The sequence below is a fragment of the Oncorhynchus nerka genome, linkage group LG17 (genome assembly GCF_034236695.1).
Source record: "Oncorhynchus nerka isolate Pitt River linkage group LG17, Oner_Uvic_2.0, whole genome shotgun sequence".
Taxonomy (NCBI): Eukaryota; Metazoa; Chordata; class Actinopteri; order Salmoniformes; family Salmonidae; genus Oncorhynchus; species Oncorhynchus nerka.
The window spans coordinates 43,100,731-43,117,647 of NC_088412.1; the positions used below are offsets into that span (position 1 = coordinate 43,100,731).

At 43.7% G+C, this 16,917-nt stretch overlaps 1 protein-coding gene across 2 annotated transcripts; it reads right to left on the reverse strand.

The window, feature by feature from the left end:
• Positions 1 to 2,018: 2,018 nt before the first annotated feature.
• Positions 2,019 to 14,983, reverse strand: LOC115145292 (nuclear receptor subfamily 2 group F member 6-like). 2 transcript variants are annotated; one of them, XM_029686752.2, is made up of 4 exons: positions 13,583 to 14,983; positions 12,750 to 12,844; positions 8,315 to 8,884; positions 2,019 to 7,634 (listed from the first exon to the last, which is right to left on the reverse strand). In XM_029686752.2, the coding sequence occupies exons 1-4, from the start codon at positions 13,849 to 13,851 to the stop codon at positions 7,360 to 7,362; spliced, it is 1,209 nt and encodes a 402-aa protein (XP_029542612.1). In that variant the 5' UTR covers positions 13,852 to 14,983; the 3' UTR covers positions 2,019 to 7,359. The 2 variants fall into 2 exon arrangements, with proteins under 2 accessions (XP_029542612.1, XP_029542611.1); XM_029686751.2 differs by having other exon boundaries at positions 8,315 to 8,887; positions 13,583 to 14,982.
• Positions 14,984 to 16,917: the final 1,934 nt, after the last annotated feature.

The following is a 16,917-nucleotide window of genomic DNA, read 5'->3' on the forward strand; positions in this document are numbered from 1 at the left end:
ATTTGATGCTGTCTGGACAAAAAAAGAGAATGACATGCCATACTTTTTTGGTCCAGACGGCATCAGATACATGGGCTACACATACATGTCCTCTGCCTCTGCCTTGACGACGATGGCAGGATTATCATCAGCACCTGTCTTTTTACTAAACAAATGCTTATAGTATCCCCCTGGGATACAATTTGTCAGGGTTTCTACTAAGATAGCCTTGTCACACTTCTGACACTTCTGACAAGGGTCAAAGCTCATACCCCCAAGACATGTTAACTTCTCACCATTGCCAATAACAGGGGAGGTTAGCATTGTAGCAATTATATTACTATAAAATAATATCATTTCCCAAACATTTTTTGCATACAATATAGCTCAGTATTTTGATTTATGTCCCACAAGGGTCTATTCTTGGCACAGTACTTTTTAATATCTACATTAACAATATTGGGTTGTCTGTGAAACACTTTAAACTGCACTTGTATGCAGACAATACTGTTGTGTATACCCCCACTGTAGATCAGGCTCAATTTGACCTACGGGCTGCTTTCTGTGTCTTACAAAAAAACACGTATTGAAAAAGTATATGTTGTTTTCTAGACCGCACATTTAAACATCTGTACCTTGGATGGTGCCCACATTGATCATGCCCCTGCTTAGAAATATCTAGGCATTTGGATAGTCAATAAGTTGTCTTTTAGAAAGCATATCGATGAGTTAGTGAAGAAGCTGAGAAAAAATAGTCTTCTTCTATAGAAATAGGTCATTCCTCTCGCTTAATAGTAGAAAGCAATGTCATGATTGTTCTGTGAGGATCAGAATCAGTGTTGCCAACTTAGCGACTTTGACGCTATATTTAGCGAATATTCAGACCCTTCTAACAACACATTTTTTTTAAATCGACTAGCGACAAATCTAGTGACTTTTTCTGGTGTTATTGGAGACTTTTGGCTCTGACGTGAAAGCAAGTATCGTTCTTACTCTTCTCAAAAAGCAGCGGGTGCTGCCGTGGGCACCACCCTCATCCCAAAGCACTCACAGGCGGCCATGTCCTCGCGCAGCAGTCCCTCAGACAATTGTATCAGCATTTCTGGGGCTTGTTGAGTTGGAGGGAGGAGATGCCAAATCTATAGTCCATGCTGTCGGAGTGTTGTCTTAAAAAAGAGAAACTCCTGGGGATAGGGACTGACAATGCCTCTGTTATGACGGGGATTAACAATGGCGTCCATAAAGTGCTGAAGGAGTATGGCCTCAAATATCTGGTTCTTATTCGCTGTGTGTGCAACTCTGCAGCTTGCTCATTTGTAGTTTGAAACATATTTAGGGTGTTTTTTGCTCACCTGTTGTTTCTGTTATTCCTCTCTCCTACAGGGCACATCACAATTACATGCACATGGACAGTTATGCAAATTAGGTGATGACGTCATTTAGCGACTTTTAGGACAGCCAATAGCTACTTTCCTTACTGAGGAGTTGGCAACACTGATCAGAATGGGTCAGATCAGCTTGGAGGGGGGGGGGACAGTGACAGTAACCAGGCCTCTCTCCCCCACAGAGGAGGGGGGAGCTGCTGGATGGTTGACAGTTCACACCCTGTTGTACATTACAGTAGAAGGGGACTCTTTCTCCCCTCCAGTATGAACAAAAGGAAGGTCTTTGTTAACAGGCTCACCCAACGAAACTCTTACACGTTCAAAAGTGAATACTTTAACAATATTTCTAACATAAGAATGTTTGGAATGGTCAGTGGGGAGCTATAGAAAACTAATGTCATATGTTTTTTTATTTTGTGATGTCATTACAAATGGTATAAACAAAATAACTTGGAATGGATACCCCCTTTATCTGTCAAGTTTCCATCCAATACGTTGTGCATAGAATAGGATAGGATAGGATAGGATATAAAAGCGTATGAAAGTATTTTTGTAAAGACATGAATGTGATTTTAGGATTTTAGGAGGTATAAGACAAATAAATTGTGCATATGTAACGATTGTCGTCGAGAGAAGGAGAAGAGGACCAAAGTGCAGCGTGGTACATATTCATAATACTTTTAATAAAGATGAATACTGGAACAAAAACAACAAACCAACAAACGAAACAGTTCTGTAAGGTGCACCAAAAACACTAAACAGAAATTAACTACCCACAACCCATAGTGGGAAAACAGGTGGCCTAAGTATGGTTCTCAATCAGAGACAACGATGGACAGCTGCCTCTGATTGGGAACCATACCAGGCCAAACACAGAAATACAAAACATAGAACAAAAACATAGAATGCCCACCCCAACTCACGCCCTGACCAAACTAAAATAGAGACATAAAAAAGGAACTAATGTCAGGATGTGACAGCATAGCGTCTGCTAAATGACTTAAATGTAATGTAAATGTAAATGTAAGTAGCCAAGCCAGAGAGACGAAGAGCTGCAGCTCATGTCCATTGTGGTCTGAATCCTGAATGTCGACACGAGGAGGAAGTGGCTAGAAGCTCACCTCAGACAATCACTGGTACAGCTGTTCTGAGGAATGAACACCCATAGAGACCAGACAACTAAGAAGAAGGACATTGTGACCTCTTGTGGACAATCAGAGCCGTATAGCCACAGGAGACCTCACCAAAACCTTTTCCAAGAATTCTTGGTTCCGACAGAGATAAACAACAAACGAAGGCATTTCACACATAAATACATTCATGATTTCTTACTGCAAACATGCGGCGGGTTCGCGTGAAAAGTATATGATTAATGGGAGAATAGTTATAGAATGTGTCCAGAATAAGTGTCCCTTTTTCTCTATCCCTCTCTTCATTGGTTGAGTGTAAGCAGCAAAATTGTCAGTCCACTAGGGAACTTTGTCTCATGTAAGTGTGTGTGTGTGTGTGTGTGTGTGTGTGTGTGTGTGTGTGTGTGTGTGTGTGTGTGTGTGTGTGTGTGTGTGTGTGTGTGTGTGTGTGTGTGTGTGTGTGTGTGTGTGTGTATTCTGTGTTAGTATTTAGTCAGCTGGTACATAAATAATTTAACAAATTTGTGTAGTACTGCATAATAAGCAAGGCTGTATTTTTTGCAGATCCAAGAAGGTTATGACTAGTCAAAATGATTATTTTTATAAGAGGCATTAATAAGATGACTGTTTATGATGAAATAGCTAAAGACCTTATAGAGTTTAATTTGGGAGATGGTAACTCTCTAAACAACTTCTTCCGTTGTGCCTGTAAGGAAGTGCTATTTCTTATGCAAATGACCAGCTTACTGCTATTACATTGCTATAACTGAGACAACGTATTTTCACAGTAAAACATGTTAGGTCCCATACAGGATAGCTCCCACACCCACACACACAGCACACACACATACACACACTAACTGCCGAGGACACACAGATAAGACATACACCCACACATTGGGAGGAGGACACACAGCCTTGAGACAGAGACAAACGCACACACACATAATCTCCTTCCTAGCCGAACATTGTGTGACTGAGAACGGCACGACTAGACTCAGAGGAATGACGGACGGCTCAACAGGACCAATCCAAGAAGACAACACCTCAACTGTGGCCAACCAAAAGACCGGGACTTCCAGACTCAACCTACTTTCTGTACTGTACATAACATGCTTCCACTCTGTTATCGGCGCTTCTTTCTGCTGGTTCCTTGTGAGCCAAATGAATGAGCCCGTATACGTTGTACCAGATATCTTTACTCTGAATAAACTGTCGCTTGTCATATAATATAAATAGTAAATCCAGTGCCTTCAGAAAGTATTCAGACCCCTTGACTTTTTCCACATTTTGTTAAGTTACAGCATTCTAAAATGTATTAAATGTTTTTTTCCCTCATCAATCTACACACAATATCCCATAATGACAAAGCGAAAACTGATTTTTAGAAATGTTTTATATTGACATAAGTATTCGGACCCTTTACTCAGTACTTTGTTGAAGCACCTTTGGCAGCGATTACAGCCTCAAGTCTTCTTGTGCATGACACTACAAGCTTGGCACACCTGTATTTGGGGAGTTTCTCCAATTATTCTCTGCAGATCCTCTCAACCTCTGTCAGGTTGGAGGGGGAGTATTGCTGCACAACTATTTTCAGGTCTCTTAACAGATGTTCGATCAGGTTCAAGTCCGGGCTCTGGCTGGGCCACCCAAGTACATTCAGAAACATGTCCCGAAACCACTGCTGCGTTGTCTTGGCTGTGTGCTTAGGGTCGTTGTTCTTTTGGTGAACCTTCACTCCAGTCTGTGGCCCTGAGCGCTCTGGAGCAGGTTTTCATCAAGGATCTCTCTGTACTTTCCTCCTTTCATCTTTGCCTCGATAGTGACTAGTCTCACAGTCCCTGATGCTGAAAAACATCCCCACAGCATGATGTTACCACCACCATGCTTCACCGTAGGGATGGTGCCAGGGTTCTTCCAAATGTGATGCTTGGCATTCAGACCAAAGAGTTGAATCTTGGTTTCATCAGACCAGAGTATCTTGTTACTCATGGTCTAGGAGTCCTTTAGGTGCCATTTGGCAAACTCCAAGCGGGCTGTCATGTGCCTTTTACTGAAGAGTGGCTTCCGTCTGGCCGCTCTACCATAATGGCCTGATTGGTGGAGTTCTGCAGAGATGGTAGTTCTTCTGGAAGGTTCTCTCATCTCCACAGAGGAACTCTAGAGCTCTGTCAGAGTGACCATCGAGTTCTTGGTCACCAAGGCCCTTTTCCCGCAATTGCTCAGTTTGGCCGGGCGACAAGCTCTAGGAGGGGTCTTGGTGGTTCCAAACTTCTTCGATTTAAGAATGATGGAGGCCATTCTGTTCTTGGGGACTTTCAATGTTGCAGAAATGTTTTTGTACCCTTCCCCAGATCTAGCTACTGTAAATTGGACAGTGCGGTTAGATTAACAAGAATGTAAGCTTTAAGCTTTCTGCACATAAGACATGTATGTCTATGTCCTGGAAAGTTGGCTGTTTCTTACAACGTCATTCTAGTCACATTAGCGCAAGTTAGCAACAAACGTCCCGGTATAGGGACACCAATCCCTTAGAGGTTTTAATGCATATAAGGAGCAAAATTGATTCAAATTGGATCCTGCTTTGAATTCCAGGTCCAATAAAACTAATGGGCTTCATATAACCTTTATTATTGAAGACACGGGTAATGCTAATGTTCTGTTGTTATTTCAGACATGTACGCAACAACTCAAGTCATCTGGCTATTCAAACACAAAAACAGGTCTCCAACTTCCATTTAGAAACTCAAATATATTCAAATGCTACTGAGAGCAATGTTACAACCAAAGTGCTCTCAATGTTAAAACAATAGCAAAAGTTACGCAACTATTAACATAGCCATCCCACTTGGCACACCTTGGTTGAACCAACGATGTTTCCACCAGGGGCCCAACTTTCACTGGCGACGCGGGGACCTCCCACATTCTGAAATTGCACCCCCCAAAAAGGCCAGTTTTATTGCTTCTTAATCAGAACAGCAGTGTTCAGCTCTGCTAACATAATTGCAAAAGGGTTTTCTAATGATCAATTAGCCTTTTAAAATGATAAACTTGGATTAGCTAACACTACGTGCTTGGGACACAGGAGTGATGGTTGCTGATAATGTGCCTCTGTATGCCTATGTAGATATTCCAATAAAAATCAGCCGTTTCCAGCTACAATAGTAATTTACAACATTAACAATGTCTACACTGTATTTCTGATCAATTTGATGTTATTTTAATGGACAAAAATGTTACTTTTCTTTCAAAAACATGGACATTTCTAAGTGGCCCCAAACTTTTGAACGGTAGTGAACATTCACCTCTGCCAGCTTCTGCCAGTTTTCGGCACCATAGCATGTATTGTAGCATTTATGCTATCGCTAAATATACTTCCTTCATTTGCATAACATTCAAAGATTTACATTACCACATATGCATAATGTATCATTACATTTCCAACTATAAGCTCAACATTCATGTAAATCAATACCCAAAGATGTACATAAATAGAGGGCTCAGGAGACAACAGCATACAAGGAAAGTATGAGCCATGGCTGTGGCATCACAAACCCTTACGGCTGAATCTCAAATGGCACCCTATTCCCCATACAGTGCACTACTTTTGTCCAGAGCCCTATACACTGTAGCTATGGGACATAGGGTCCCATTTGAGACCCAGGGGACCTAACACAGCAGCCAGAGAGTCACACAGAGTCTGGGGTCAGACAGAGTCACGTTGGGGGTCATGTGGATGGAGGTAGTAGTGGCACACAGGCTTCAGTTACAGTTTGCGTTTCAGAGCCCTGTTCTGGGGCCAGAATGAGGTAGAGAAGGACTAAAATGAGGTCATAATACAGATCAAGAAGTATACACCAAGTCAAATGTATGATTTCCTTGGAATACACACGGAACACCTAAATTGTTCCAATGGTTTCATTCCAGTTCCATTCATTGGTATTTCCATGTGGCTCTCTCTGAGTGAGTAGCAATACAGTACTCGTCTACTACGTCCTTTAATGCCCAGTGTGGTCAAAAATGTGATTTTCCTGTGTTTTATATATATTTCCATACTATGAGGTTGGAGTAATACTGTGAAATTGTAAATAATTATGATAATGCCATTTTAGTGTAAGAGCTGAAATTTCAGCCTGTTTTGTTGGGATAGAGTTTTGGCCTGCCTGGTGTCAACACCCGGTGGTAAATTAGTCAATAGACCAATAAGAAAGAGTTCCAATCCTCTCTGCCAATAACAGCTTGTTTTCAGTTTTTCCCTCCCCACTCAGACCACCCCCAGACAGTCCTAGCAAATTCTTTCTTGAGAATTGGCTATTGGCTAAGAAGATTTTTATTTTTATTTTTTTTAACTATTTTAATTGAAAACAATCACAGTAAGGTACTTAATTGTTACCCAAATATGATTTGATATTGAGATAAAAATGGTTTTATTAGACCTTAAAGCTGCAATATGTAACCTTTTGGGTGACCAGATTCACATGGAAATGTTAGTTATAGATCTGTCATTCTCATTGAAAGCAAGTCTAAGAAGCATTCGATTTATGTTATATTTCTATGCTTCCAATTAAGTTTAGTTTTTGCGTCTTTTACTTTCGGTTTTGTATACCAGCTTCAAACAGCTGAAAATAACACAAAAAAAATGCTGGTTTAGGTGATACAATGATTCTCTACACTGCTTTCTTTGTCACATAAACTGAAATTAGGCAAACTATTAGAATTTTAGCAACCAGGAAATGGCAGAGCGATTTCTGCATATTGCACGTTTAAGAATTATGACATCACTGGCTAATAATCCCTCTCCATCTTGTTCTAGGTTCCAGCCAGGATCCTCTTCCAGGATCCTGTGTGTCCTAGGCTTCTGTTCCTCACTGCCCAGGGACATATGGCCAGCTGATGGAGCTCCCAGACAGCTGCATGTCCCTGATGAGGGTCTCGATGGGCATCTTGCCCACCAGGCGCATGAAGAACAGCTGGGAGATGAGATTAGCGGGCACAGCCCTGAGAGCAGGCAGGCGGAGGAGAAGACGTCCAAAGCGCTGTGGCTGACCCGGGTACTGCATCCTCTCGTACTCCATCAGAGCCACCTGGGCCTTCTCCTGCAGAGACTCCACATGGACGGGGTCTGTCAAACCACACGCATCTGAAGAGGACAAACCAGGACACACAGACGGACTTAAGCATGGACTTAAGGTCAATCAGAAGTGCAGAAATGGTCAGCACTATAGTGCAGAACACAGGCAGGAGCAACAGTAATGGAAGAGAATATGACTTCTCAAACAACTTGAGATCAATGAGACATGCTGATTGAAAGGTCAGTTGTGCTTCTGCAGGGGTGTAGGTCAATATTTATCATATGGACAGAGATGTAACACTTTAAAAAGCTGTTCATATGAGAAATGTTGACCTACAGACTGAACTTTACATCAGCATGACTAATGTTGTCGAGATTTGAATACTAATAATGGGTTTTCTGGGAGTTAACGGAACACTCATTCTAAAGCTATGAGCCTGGGCCTATATCCCACTTTCTCTCATATTCTCTCTTTCTAATCTGAGCGCAAGCAAGAGTTATAATTCTTGCTAGGAATCAATTCAGAAATAGTATTCCTAGGGATTGTGTATAGTGAGGCACTGCAGTATATCAGTATTTCTAGTAAGTTGGGGGACATTTTGAAAACGGAGCCAAAAGAACCCGGCCAGAGTGACTCACTATGAACACTAAAACCAGCAGAGTAGCAGCCTGTTAGGACTAGGTGTTGTATTTCTCAGGTGTAAGGGTTTTGGTTTGGACCAGGAGTGACGACCGACCAGTACACTGACCTGGAGAGAAGAGGGCGATGGCCTTGAGGCAGCTGTACTCTACTGAGTCCACTTGGAGCCGGGTCAGCTTGTCCACCTGGTCCTGGAACAACCTCACCTGGTCCATGAAGGACACCACCCTCTCCGCCGACATGGGCTGTGAGTGGAAGCCGGCCGCGGCCAGCAAAGGAGCCATGTGTAGCGGCAGGGCTGACTGGGCTGCATTCAGGGTGAACAGCTCGCTCCAGCTCAGCCTCAACAGAGCCACCTGATCAGTGACAGGCAGTTCAGGGAAGAAGGGGATGTTCCTGGCCCACTCAATGGTGCTGAAGAGGAGGCGTGCCGCCAGCTCGCAGATGTTGTCGATGCCCATGACGGAGCCTCCTCCAGCACCATGCATCTGCTGCTGGCCGTACTGGGGTCCGTAGCGGATGCTGGGGTAGGGCTCGGCGTGGAGCAGCTGCGAGATGAGCTCTGACATGGGCTGGCCGTTGAAGAATTCGCCCCCTACTGGCCCGGTACCGCCACCTCCGCCGACCAGAGAAGTGGGACTGATGCCTGGGTGAGATGGAGGGATACGTCCACGCTGGACTGCTGGAGGGAAGAGAGAGAGGGAGGAGAGGGGAAGAGGGGGAGAGAAAGGGCTTTGTAGAGGTTGTAGAGGCTAATGCAAAACACGCTGGCAAGCTAACGTTCAGCATTGAACATAACAGGTGTTTGTTGATGGGAAAGTATGCTGACTCTAGCCCTTTAACGCCAAATGTTACATACACGTAACAGTGTATTTAAACACCTGGTAACGTGTCTGTACGCAATCAAAACATCAAATAACACCACTCTCTTCTAGATTAAATCCTAATAGATACTTTTGACACTATCTGGTGGCCGATCATTGTAATTACCAAACCGGAAATCGTCACTCTAAATGGCACGCCTCTGCATCTTGTCAACACGGCAGTTCTGCTCCCCCGAAACGGTCTCGTAAAAGGTGAGTTTCTGAAATTCAATGCATGCAAAATGCTTATTAGATGTCCAGAGATGCTTGAGTAAACCTTCTAAGAACAATATTCAATTTCGGTATAGAACACTCGAAAAAGTCACTTTGCATATATGTAACATTGGGCGTTAAGTGCTGCAAACCACACATTTTAGCAGTGGTATATTGGCCATATATCACAATCCCCAGAGGTGCCTTATTGCTATTATAAACTGGTTACCAACATAATTAGAGCAGTAAAAATAAATGTTTTGTCATACACGTAGTATACGGTCTGATGTGCAATGGCTGTCAGCCAATCAGCATTCAGGCCTCGAACGACCCAGTTCATAATGCTTTATATACAATGACATTGTTTGTACATCACGTAAAATAATGAAACCTTACATCCAGAGTCTGGATATCTTTATTAAACATATATTTGAGTGATAACTGCCTAGAGGCATGTTCAAAAAAGTGAGCCAACTGCCCATCTCCACAGTAATATATATAATAGACACCAATTAGAGTCGGGAGTTTTGAATACTGGAGCTAGCGTTCGCATGATATGCAATGCATTTTCAAACTGGTTGAACTATGACCATTTCCTCAAAAGTTTTGTTTGTGTGTTAATATTTGCATGGAGTGAACAGTATGTGTATACTCTGGCTGGCAGTATTTCATACATGAAACGCATGGACTTTTTGCAATGCAGAAATAATGACACACTGAAGATAAGCAACTTGTGCAATATACTGTATTTGATGCTGCTTTTATTACTTGTGTTTCAGAAATAATGAGTTAGATTTCATGATGAATGTTTACATTTACTGCAAGCTGTTCACAATGCAGAAATACATATAGTTGAAACTGTGGAATTTGCACCCCTTTCTGCCCAATGTTACATGTACACTATATATACAAAATTATGCGGACACCCCTTCAAAGTAGTGGATTCGGCTATTTCAGCCACACTCGTTGCTGACAGGTGTATAAAATAGAGCACACGGCCATGCAATCTCCATAGACAAACATTGTCAGTAGAACTGCCTGTACTGAAGAGCTCAGTGACTTTCAACGTGGCACCGTCATTGGATGACACCTTTCCAACAAGTCAGTTCGTCAAATTTCTGCCCTGCTAGAGCTGCCCCGGTCAACTGTAAGTGCTGTTATTGTGAAGTGGAAATGTCTAGGAGCAACAAACGGCTCAGCCGCGAAGTGGTAGGACACACACGCTCACAGAACGGGATTGCTGAAGCATGTAGCGTGTAAAAATCGTCTGTCTTCTGTAGCAACACTCACTACCAGGTTCCAAACTGCCTCTGGAAGCAACGTCAGCACAAGAAAACTGTTTGTCGCGAGCTTCATGAAATGAGTTCCCATGGCCGAGCAGCCGCACACAAGCCTAAGATCACCATGCGCGGGCCTCCCGGGTGGCGCAGTGGTTAAGGGCGCTGTACTGCAGCGCCAGCTGTGCCATCAGAGTCCCTGGGTTCGCGCCCAGGCTCTGTCGTAACCGGCCGCGACCGGGAGGTCCGTGGGGTGACGCCCAATTGGCCTAGCGTCGTCCGGGTTAGGGAGGGCTTGGTCGGTAGGGATGTCCTTGTCTCATCGCGCACCAGCGACTCCTGTGGCGGGCCGGGCGCAGTGTGCGCTAATCAAGGTTGCCAGGTGCACGGTGTACCCTCCGACACACTGGTGCGGCTGGCTTCCGGGTTGGATGAGCGCTGTGTTAAGAAGCAGTGCGGCTGGTTGGGTTGTGTATCGGAGGACGCATGACTTTCAACCTTCGTCTCTCACCATCTGGCAGTCCAATGGACAAATCTGGATTTGGCGGATGCCAGGAGAAAGCTACCTGCCCTAATGCATAGTACCAACTGTAAAGTTTGGTGGTGAAGGCTGTTTTTCACGGTTTGGGTAAGGCCCCTTAGTTCCAGTGAAGGAAAATCTTAATGCTACAGCATACAATGACATTCTAGACAATTCTGTGCTTTCAACTTTGTGGCAACATTTTGGGGAAGTCCCATACATTAATGGTTTGCTGAGATCGGTGTGGAAGAACTTGACTGGCCTGCACAGAGCCCTGGCCTCAACCCCATCGAACACCTAACTTCTAATCGGCCAACATCAGTGCACAACCTCACTAATGCTCTTGTTGCTGAATGGAAGCAAGTCTCCGCAGCAATGTTCCAACATCTAGTGGAAAGCCTTCACAGAAGAGTAGAGGCTGTTATAGCAGAAAAGGGGGGACCAACTGGTCCATGTATTGGCAAGGCAACAATGTCACATTGTTGATAGCAGAAACTGTCAGGTACCAGTGCTATGCTTACACTGTCTAACAACTAGTTAGTTGGACATTGGTTTCTTTCAGCCTCCGTTGCTGTGAATTATTCCAAGTTTCAGACAATGTCATTCCATTTCACTGCTAGCCTGGATAGTCTGTTATTGCTATACTCAACTTGTAGTCTTGCTAAACTAGTTCAACACAGGGTCTGTCAAACTACCAAGGCTAGGCTGTGGTTAGCTGTGTCTGACTTGTCATTGAAGTATTATTGACTACAAACAGTCTGGAAGTAAAGTAGACCACTACTATCCCTGGTGAACAGTGACCTGTTACCCGGCGAAGGTGATCCAAGCGTTTCCAGGTCATGAGGAAACACTGTGGCCAGGCTGCGTCAGTGCTGTCATTGGGTCAGATCCCTGCATGACTATCCTTGCTGAATATAGCTCTGGGCTGTTGCCAGCTCAATGCAGAATAAATATGACACCTAGGAGTGGCTGGCTGGCTGCCTGGGTTATCCAACCTATGTACTGCCTGGGAAATGCCTCTGACACAACGGGCAGAATGATACGTACTACGTAGCAGGGGTACTTAGAGTAGGGGTCAGAGAGAGGGAAAATAAGGATAGAGTTCAACTGGATTTACAAATACTATAGCTACATGAATGAAACATGTTTAAATTCAAAATAATAATTAGGTGGGTGCTTATATTTGTCCTATACTCATGTGTGAATTGGAAATGACCATGACCCCACTCACCCACAGTGAGTTGGGCCAGGATCTGCCATTATCAACAGCAACCCTGTGCCTTGCTCAAGGGCACATTGACATATTTTTCACCTTGTCAACTCTGGGATTTGAACTTGCAACCTTTCGGTTGCTGGCCCAATGCTATAATGCTCTAACCACTAAGCTACCTGACAAACCGATATTTGAAACTCTTTTCCTCACCCCTAAACACATTTTAAAATCGAGCTTGCTGTAGTTTACAGCGTAGATATGTAAATCATTTGGCCAACTGACGGAATTGTGAAATGTCAGCTCTGTTTATCATGGCAGGGGCATGTTTTTGTAGAACGAACTTGTGCCAACAGTCCGTTATGGTATATGGAACATTGGATTGGCAGTATCTCTACCTCTGCTTTAGGCATCGTCTGAGTGGCAGAGATGTTGTGCAACAGAGAAGATAGGATAGTTACCTTCTTTGCGCATGCCAACACTTAAGCATTTCTTCAGCCGGCAGTATTGGCACTGGTTGCGGTGATGCTGGTCTATCTGGCATTCTCGATTCGACCTGCACAACAGAACATTAGACAGAATGTATTACCCTGATCTCTCTTTCTCTCTCATGAATTAATAGTCTTAGAGTGGCTGCTCTGGCTGTGTGAAAGGAGTCATAGGCTGGAACATAAATAAATGGTTTTGTGGAGTGCAGAATACAAATGCTTCTCTGTATAGGTCTGTAAAGCTTTGAAATATATCTTCCTGTCCTGTAAGATTCACAACTTATGAAACAGATTGAGAGCACTGTAACTACTATGTACACTGTGCAGTAATGGATAAACAGTTTTGATTGAATGTGGCCCTTAGATAACGATAAACAAAGGCTCACATTCCTCAGAAGTGTGATATGGTAGTACTGTAAGAGATTTTACTAACTGTACTGTAGGTGGGAGTGGGAAATGCACATGTGTTTGGTTCTGATACAAAATAAGTCTGTTCGCCATGTGTATATTATACACCTGAAAATCTTTTTATTTTTATTTTTTAACTTGAGATAAAGCTGTAACACAACCTAACACAAAGAGGACTCCCCAAGGGAAATATTATCTAACAAGTTACAGGGTCTGTAAGCATGCTGTACATATACTGTATGACCACCAAGAATAGGACTTTTAGGGATCCATTACAGTAGCCTATTAACACAGTAACCTTTGACATTAAATGGTGTGTTTCTTAGACTGCCTTTTTGAAATGGTTGTTTTTCACATTAACGTATTTTCTTGATATTTTACGGAGCGGCTTCACCTACCTGCAGGAGTAGTTGAGGTTCCTTCTGATGCTCCTCTTGAAGAAGCTCTTGCAGCCCTCACAGGTGAACACCCCGTAGTGCTTCCCACTGGACTTGTCCCCACACACCACGCAGTTCACCACGCACGCCTTGTCCTCGTCTCCCTCCTCCACATCACTCCCGGCCTGGGGTGAGCCCTCCTCCTCATCCCCACGCAGGTAAGCCTTCTCCCCCCCCAGTCCGTTGGTCTCTCCATTAGAGTTGCCCCATCCCCTGATCACCATGGCCATATCTGAGTGACACGGCTGACACACACAAAGAGGTATTGGTTTTTAGTCAGCTTCCAAGCAAAACTGACAGCGTTATGAAAAGTCAAAACAACTGAAACTGCACATGTTCCAGACTCCTTCTCTTGACCTCTTTCCCCTTCTGTCTCCGTCAAATGACCCGGAGATCCCTTTCACTCCTCTATTTTTCTACTGCGGTGCTGTCCTCCGACCTCTCACTCTCTTGTTCTTCTCCTTCACTCCTCTGTTTTTCCTGTGACCCCTAGACAATGGCTCCTCCTGAAAGTTCTGACACAACAAGCAGTTCAGATTTCAGGAGGGAGAAAAGGGTGCAGCCTGCCTTTTCACAGGAAACAATAAATTACACTTATAGGCTCATGCTCTCGCTCGCTCTTTCTCCGTCTCTGTCACTTCCGCCACACTAGGAGGAGGGTCTATGAGGGGTAAAATAGGACCCCCCTTCTTCATTTGTCTCTCCTCTCCTTACACCATGCTACTTTCTCCCTGGACAAGCAGGGAGGAGGGAAGGAAAATACCAGAAAGAAAAGGACTGCTCTCCTTCAAACTGCCCGACTTACTTTACCCTACTTACAAACTAGTCGGACCAGTTCTGGGCTGTGTGTAGAAAGTGTTATCAATCAATCTTACAGGCAGCAGCAGCTCAAATTGGTGTCGAGAACTTCTTATACATATGTGCCACAAGCAGATATTCAGAAAATCTTGGAAATGAAATGTTGTCATTCAACCCCATAGAAGGTTGAGTCACAAAAACATTTATAAATAGCACTTTTTTGTTTCATTAGCTTGGCAGCACTATTCTATCCACCCAGATGACAGACAAGCCAGGGAACAACCACACTGAATCTAAAGGCTCACTATTTACAACAAAGATTTTAAATAGATCATGATAAAGTCACGCACAGCTCCCTCTGGTCCTGCTAGTCTGTACAAGTTCAAAGTGCAGTGACGTCCCCTCTCTTGCTCTCTTCTTTGCTCTGTTGCTTGTTGTGAAACAGCGTCTGCTTCTTGCTCCTCTCCTGCTCCCGGGGATCTGGGATATAGTTCAAACGACCAGAAAAAAAACAGAGTGGAGAAATAGAGACGTCCCCTCTCTCTATTAGCCCTTAGACAGAATGGGACAGAATGGGAGCTTAGACAGAATGGGAGCTCCCCTTAGCAAGCCTCCTCTTGTCCCCTGCCCCTCTGTTTCTGTTTCTCTCCCTCCCTTGTTTTGTCAGTGCTTGTCCATCCAGCAGTAATGGATTCAGGCCTAAGCTTCTCTGCATTCCCGTATGCACAGTAACAGTGTCACGCCCTGGCCTTAGTTGTCTTTGTTTTCTTTATTATTTTGGTTAGGCCAGGGTGTGACATGGGTGATTTATGTGTTTGGTCTTGTCTAGGGGTTTTTGTAGATTTATGGGGTTGTGTTCTTTTAGGTGTCTAGGTAAGTCTATGGTTGCCTGGATTGGTTCTCAATCAGAGGCAGGTGTTTATCATTGTCTCTGATTGGGAGCTATATTTAGGCAGCCATATTCTTTGGGTATTTTGTGGGTGATTGTTTCCTGTGTCAGTGTTTGTGCCACACGGGACTGTTTTCGGTTTTCACGTTTCTTGTTTTGTAGTTGTGTTCATGTTTAGTGTCTCTTATTAAAGAACCATGAACTATAACCACGCTGCGTTTTGGTCCGGTTCTCCTTCCCAGGAAGAAAGCCGTGACACACAATGTACAATTGCATTTTTAAAATGGTTTTGTCCCCTTTTTCCTCTGGCCCCGGCTTGAATAAATTAGGTAAACCAGCAGAGGAAAAACACTGTCACAGACAATAGTAATACCTAGCTCTCTCTCTCTCGCGCGCTCATTTAGTTAGTTCACTTCCCATTTCTTCCAAAGCTAGCAACTGTATGGTTAAAAAAGGTTTGCATTGTCAGGTGAAGGTCTCCTGAAGAAGAGAACAAGGACCCTGCAGCCAAGGAGTCAGATAACCTCACAGCCTTCATATTACAGAACAACCTGACAGCCTTCATGTTACATATATATTTGGACCAGCATTCTATGGTCCAACAATATAGAGTATGTACTGTTTTATTAGTCAATGGCTTGAACGACAATCGGGTCTTGCATGATTTCTTTGAAAAGTGCAAATACAACTTGATTTCATTTTAATTTTGATAAGAGGAAAACAATTATAATTTGTCTCATCTTTAAAGGAAGAGTCACTTTGGCATACATGTACATTGAGGTGTAGCATGAAGTGACTTTAACCCATATAACCCACACAAGTCACAGCTAACGTCCCTGTGCTATGGATACCTCTTTTGTTTTGATAGGAGGTTATCAGCGGCAAACCTAAGCTGTGTTAAACTGAATGAATGCCCTTTCAATTAAGGCCACGAGTGTGTGCTTTTTGTTGGTGTATGTTATAATCTTTTGAGATCATGGGGAATAGAAAAGATATGTACACTGCTTGTTTCTCTAGATTCCCAGGAGCTTTGGGGTGGCTGTTTGTAAGAGGAGTGAGTGGGAGTGAGTGTGTAATTACCTCTGTTGTCTTTTTGCAAGAGAATGTGTGCATGTGTTCATGCACTTATGTGTGTGACTCTGCGTGTGTGTATGCACTCGCGTGTGCATGTGTTCAAGTGCTTGTGCGCTCATGTGTGCGTCTGTGTCTGTGAGTCCCTTGCTCTTTGAACTGTAGATCAGGAATGCAGCTGCTCTGCATGGAGTCTGCTGACACAGGGTCTGTATATTCTCAACACAGCCAGAAGCCCAATAAAGAGTGGAGAAGAGGGGCGCACAGATACAGCATGCAGTAACTGTCCCTAAGCCTCCACTAATGTTGACCTGATCCCTATATGTCGAACACACACACACACACACACACACACAACTTAAAGCAGGCTACGCCTGAAATAGACAGATGGGGTGAATATCGGTATCCAAAAGAACAAACGTCTTAATCAAGCAGTTCTGTATTTGATGCAGGTCTGGTATTTTGACCATGCTAGTGAATGTGTTGATGGTGTGAAGGAATTTGGCCAGTGGGTTTAAAGTTGAACCCTGTTTGTGAC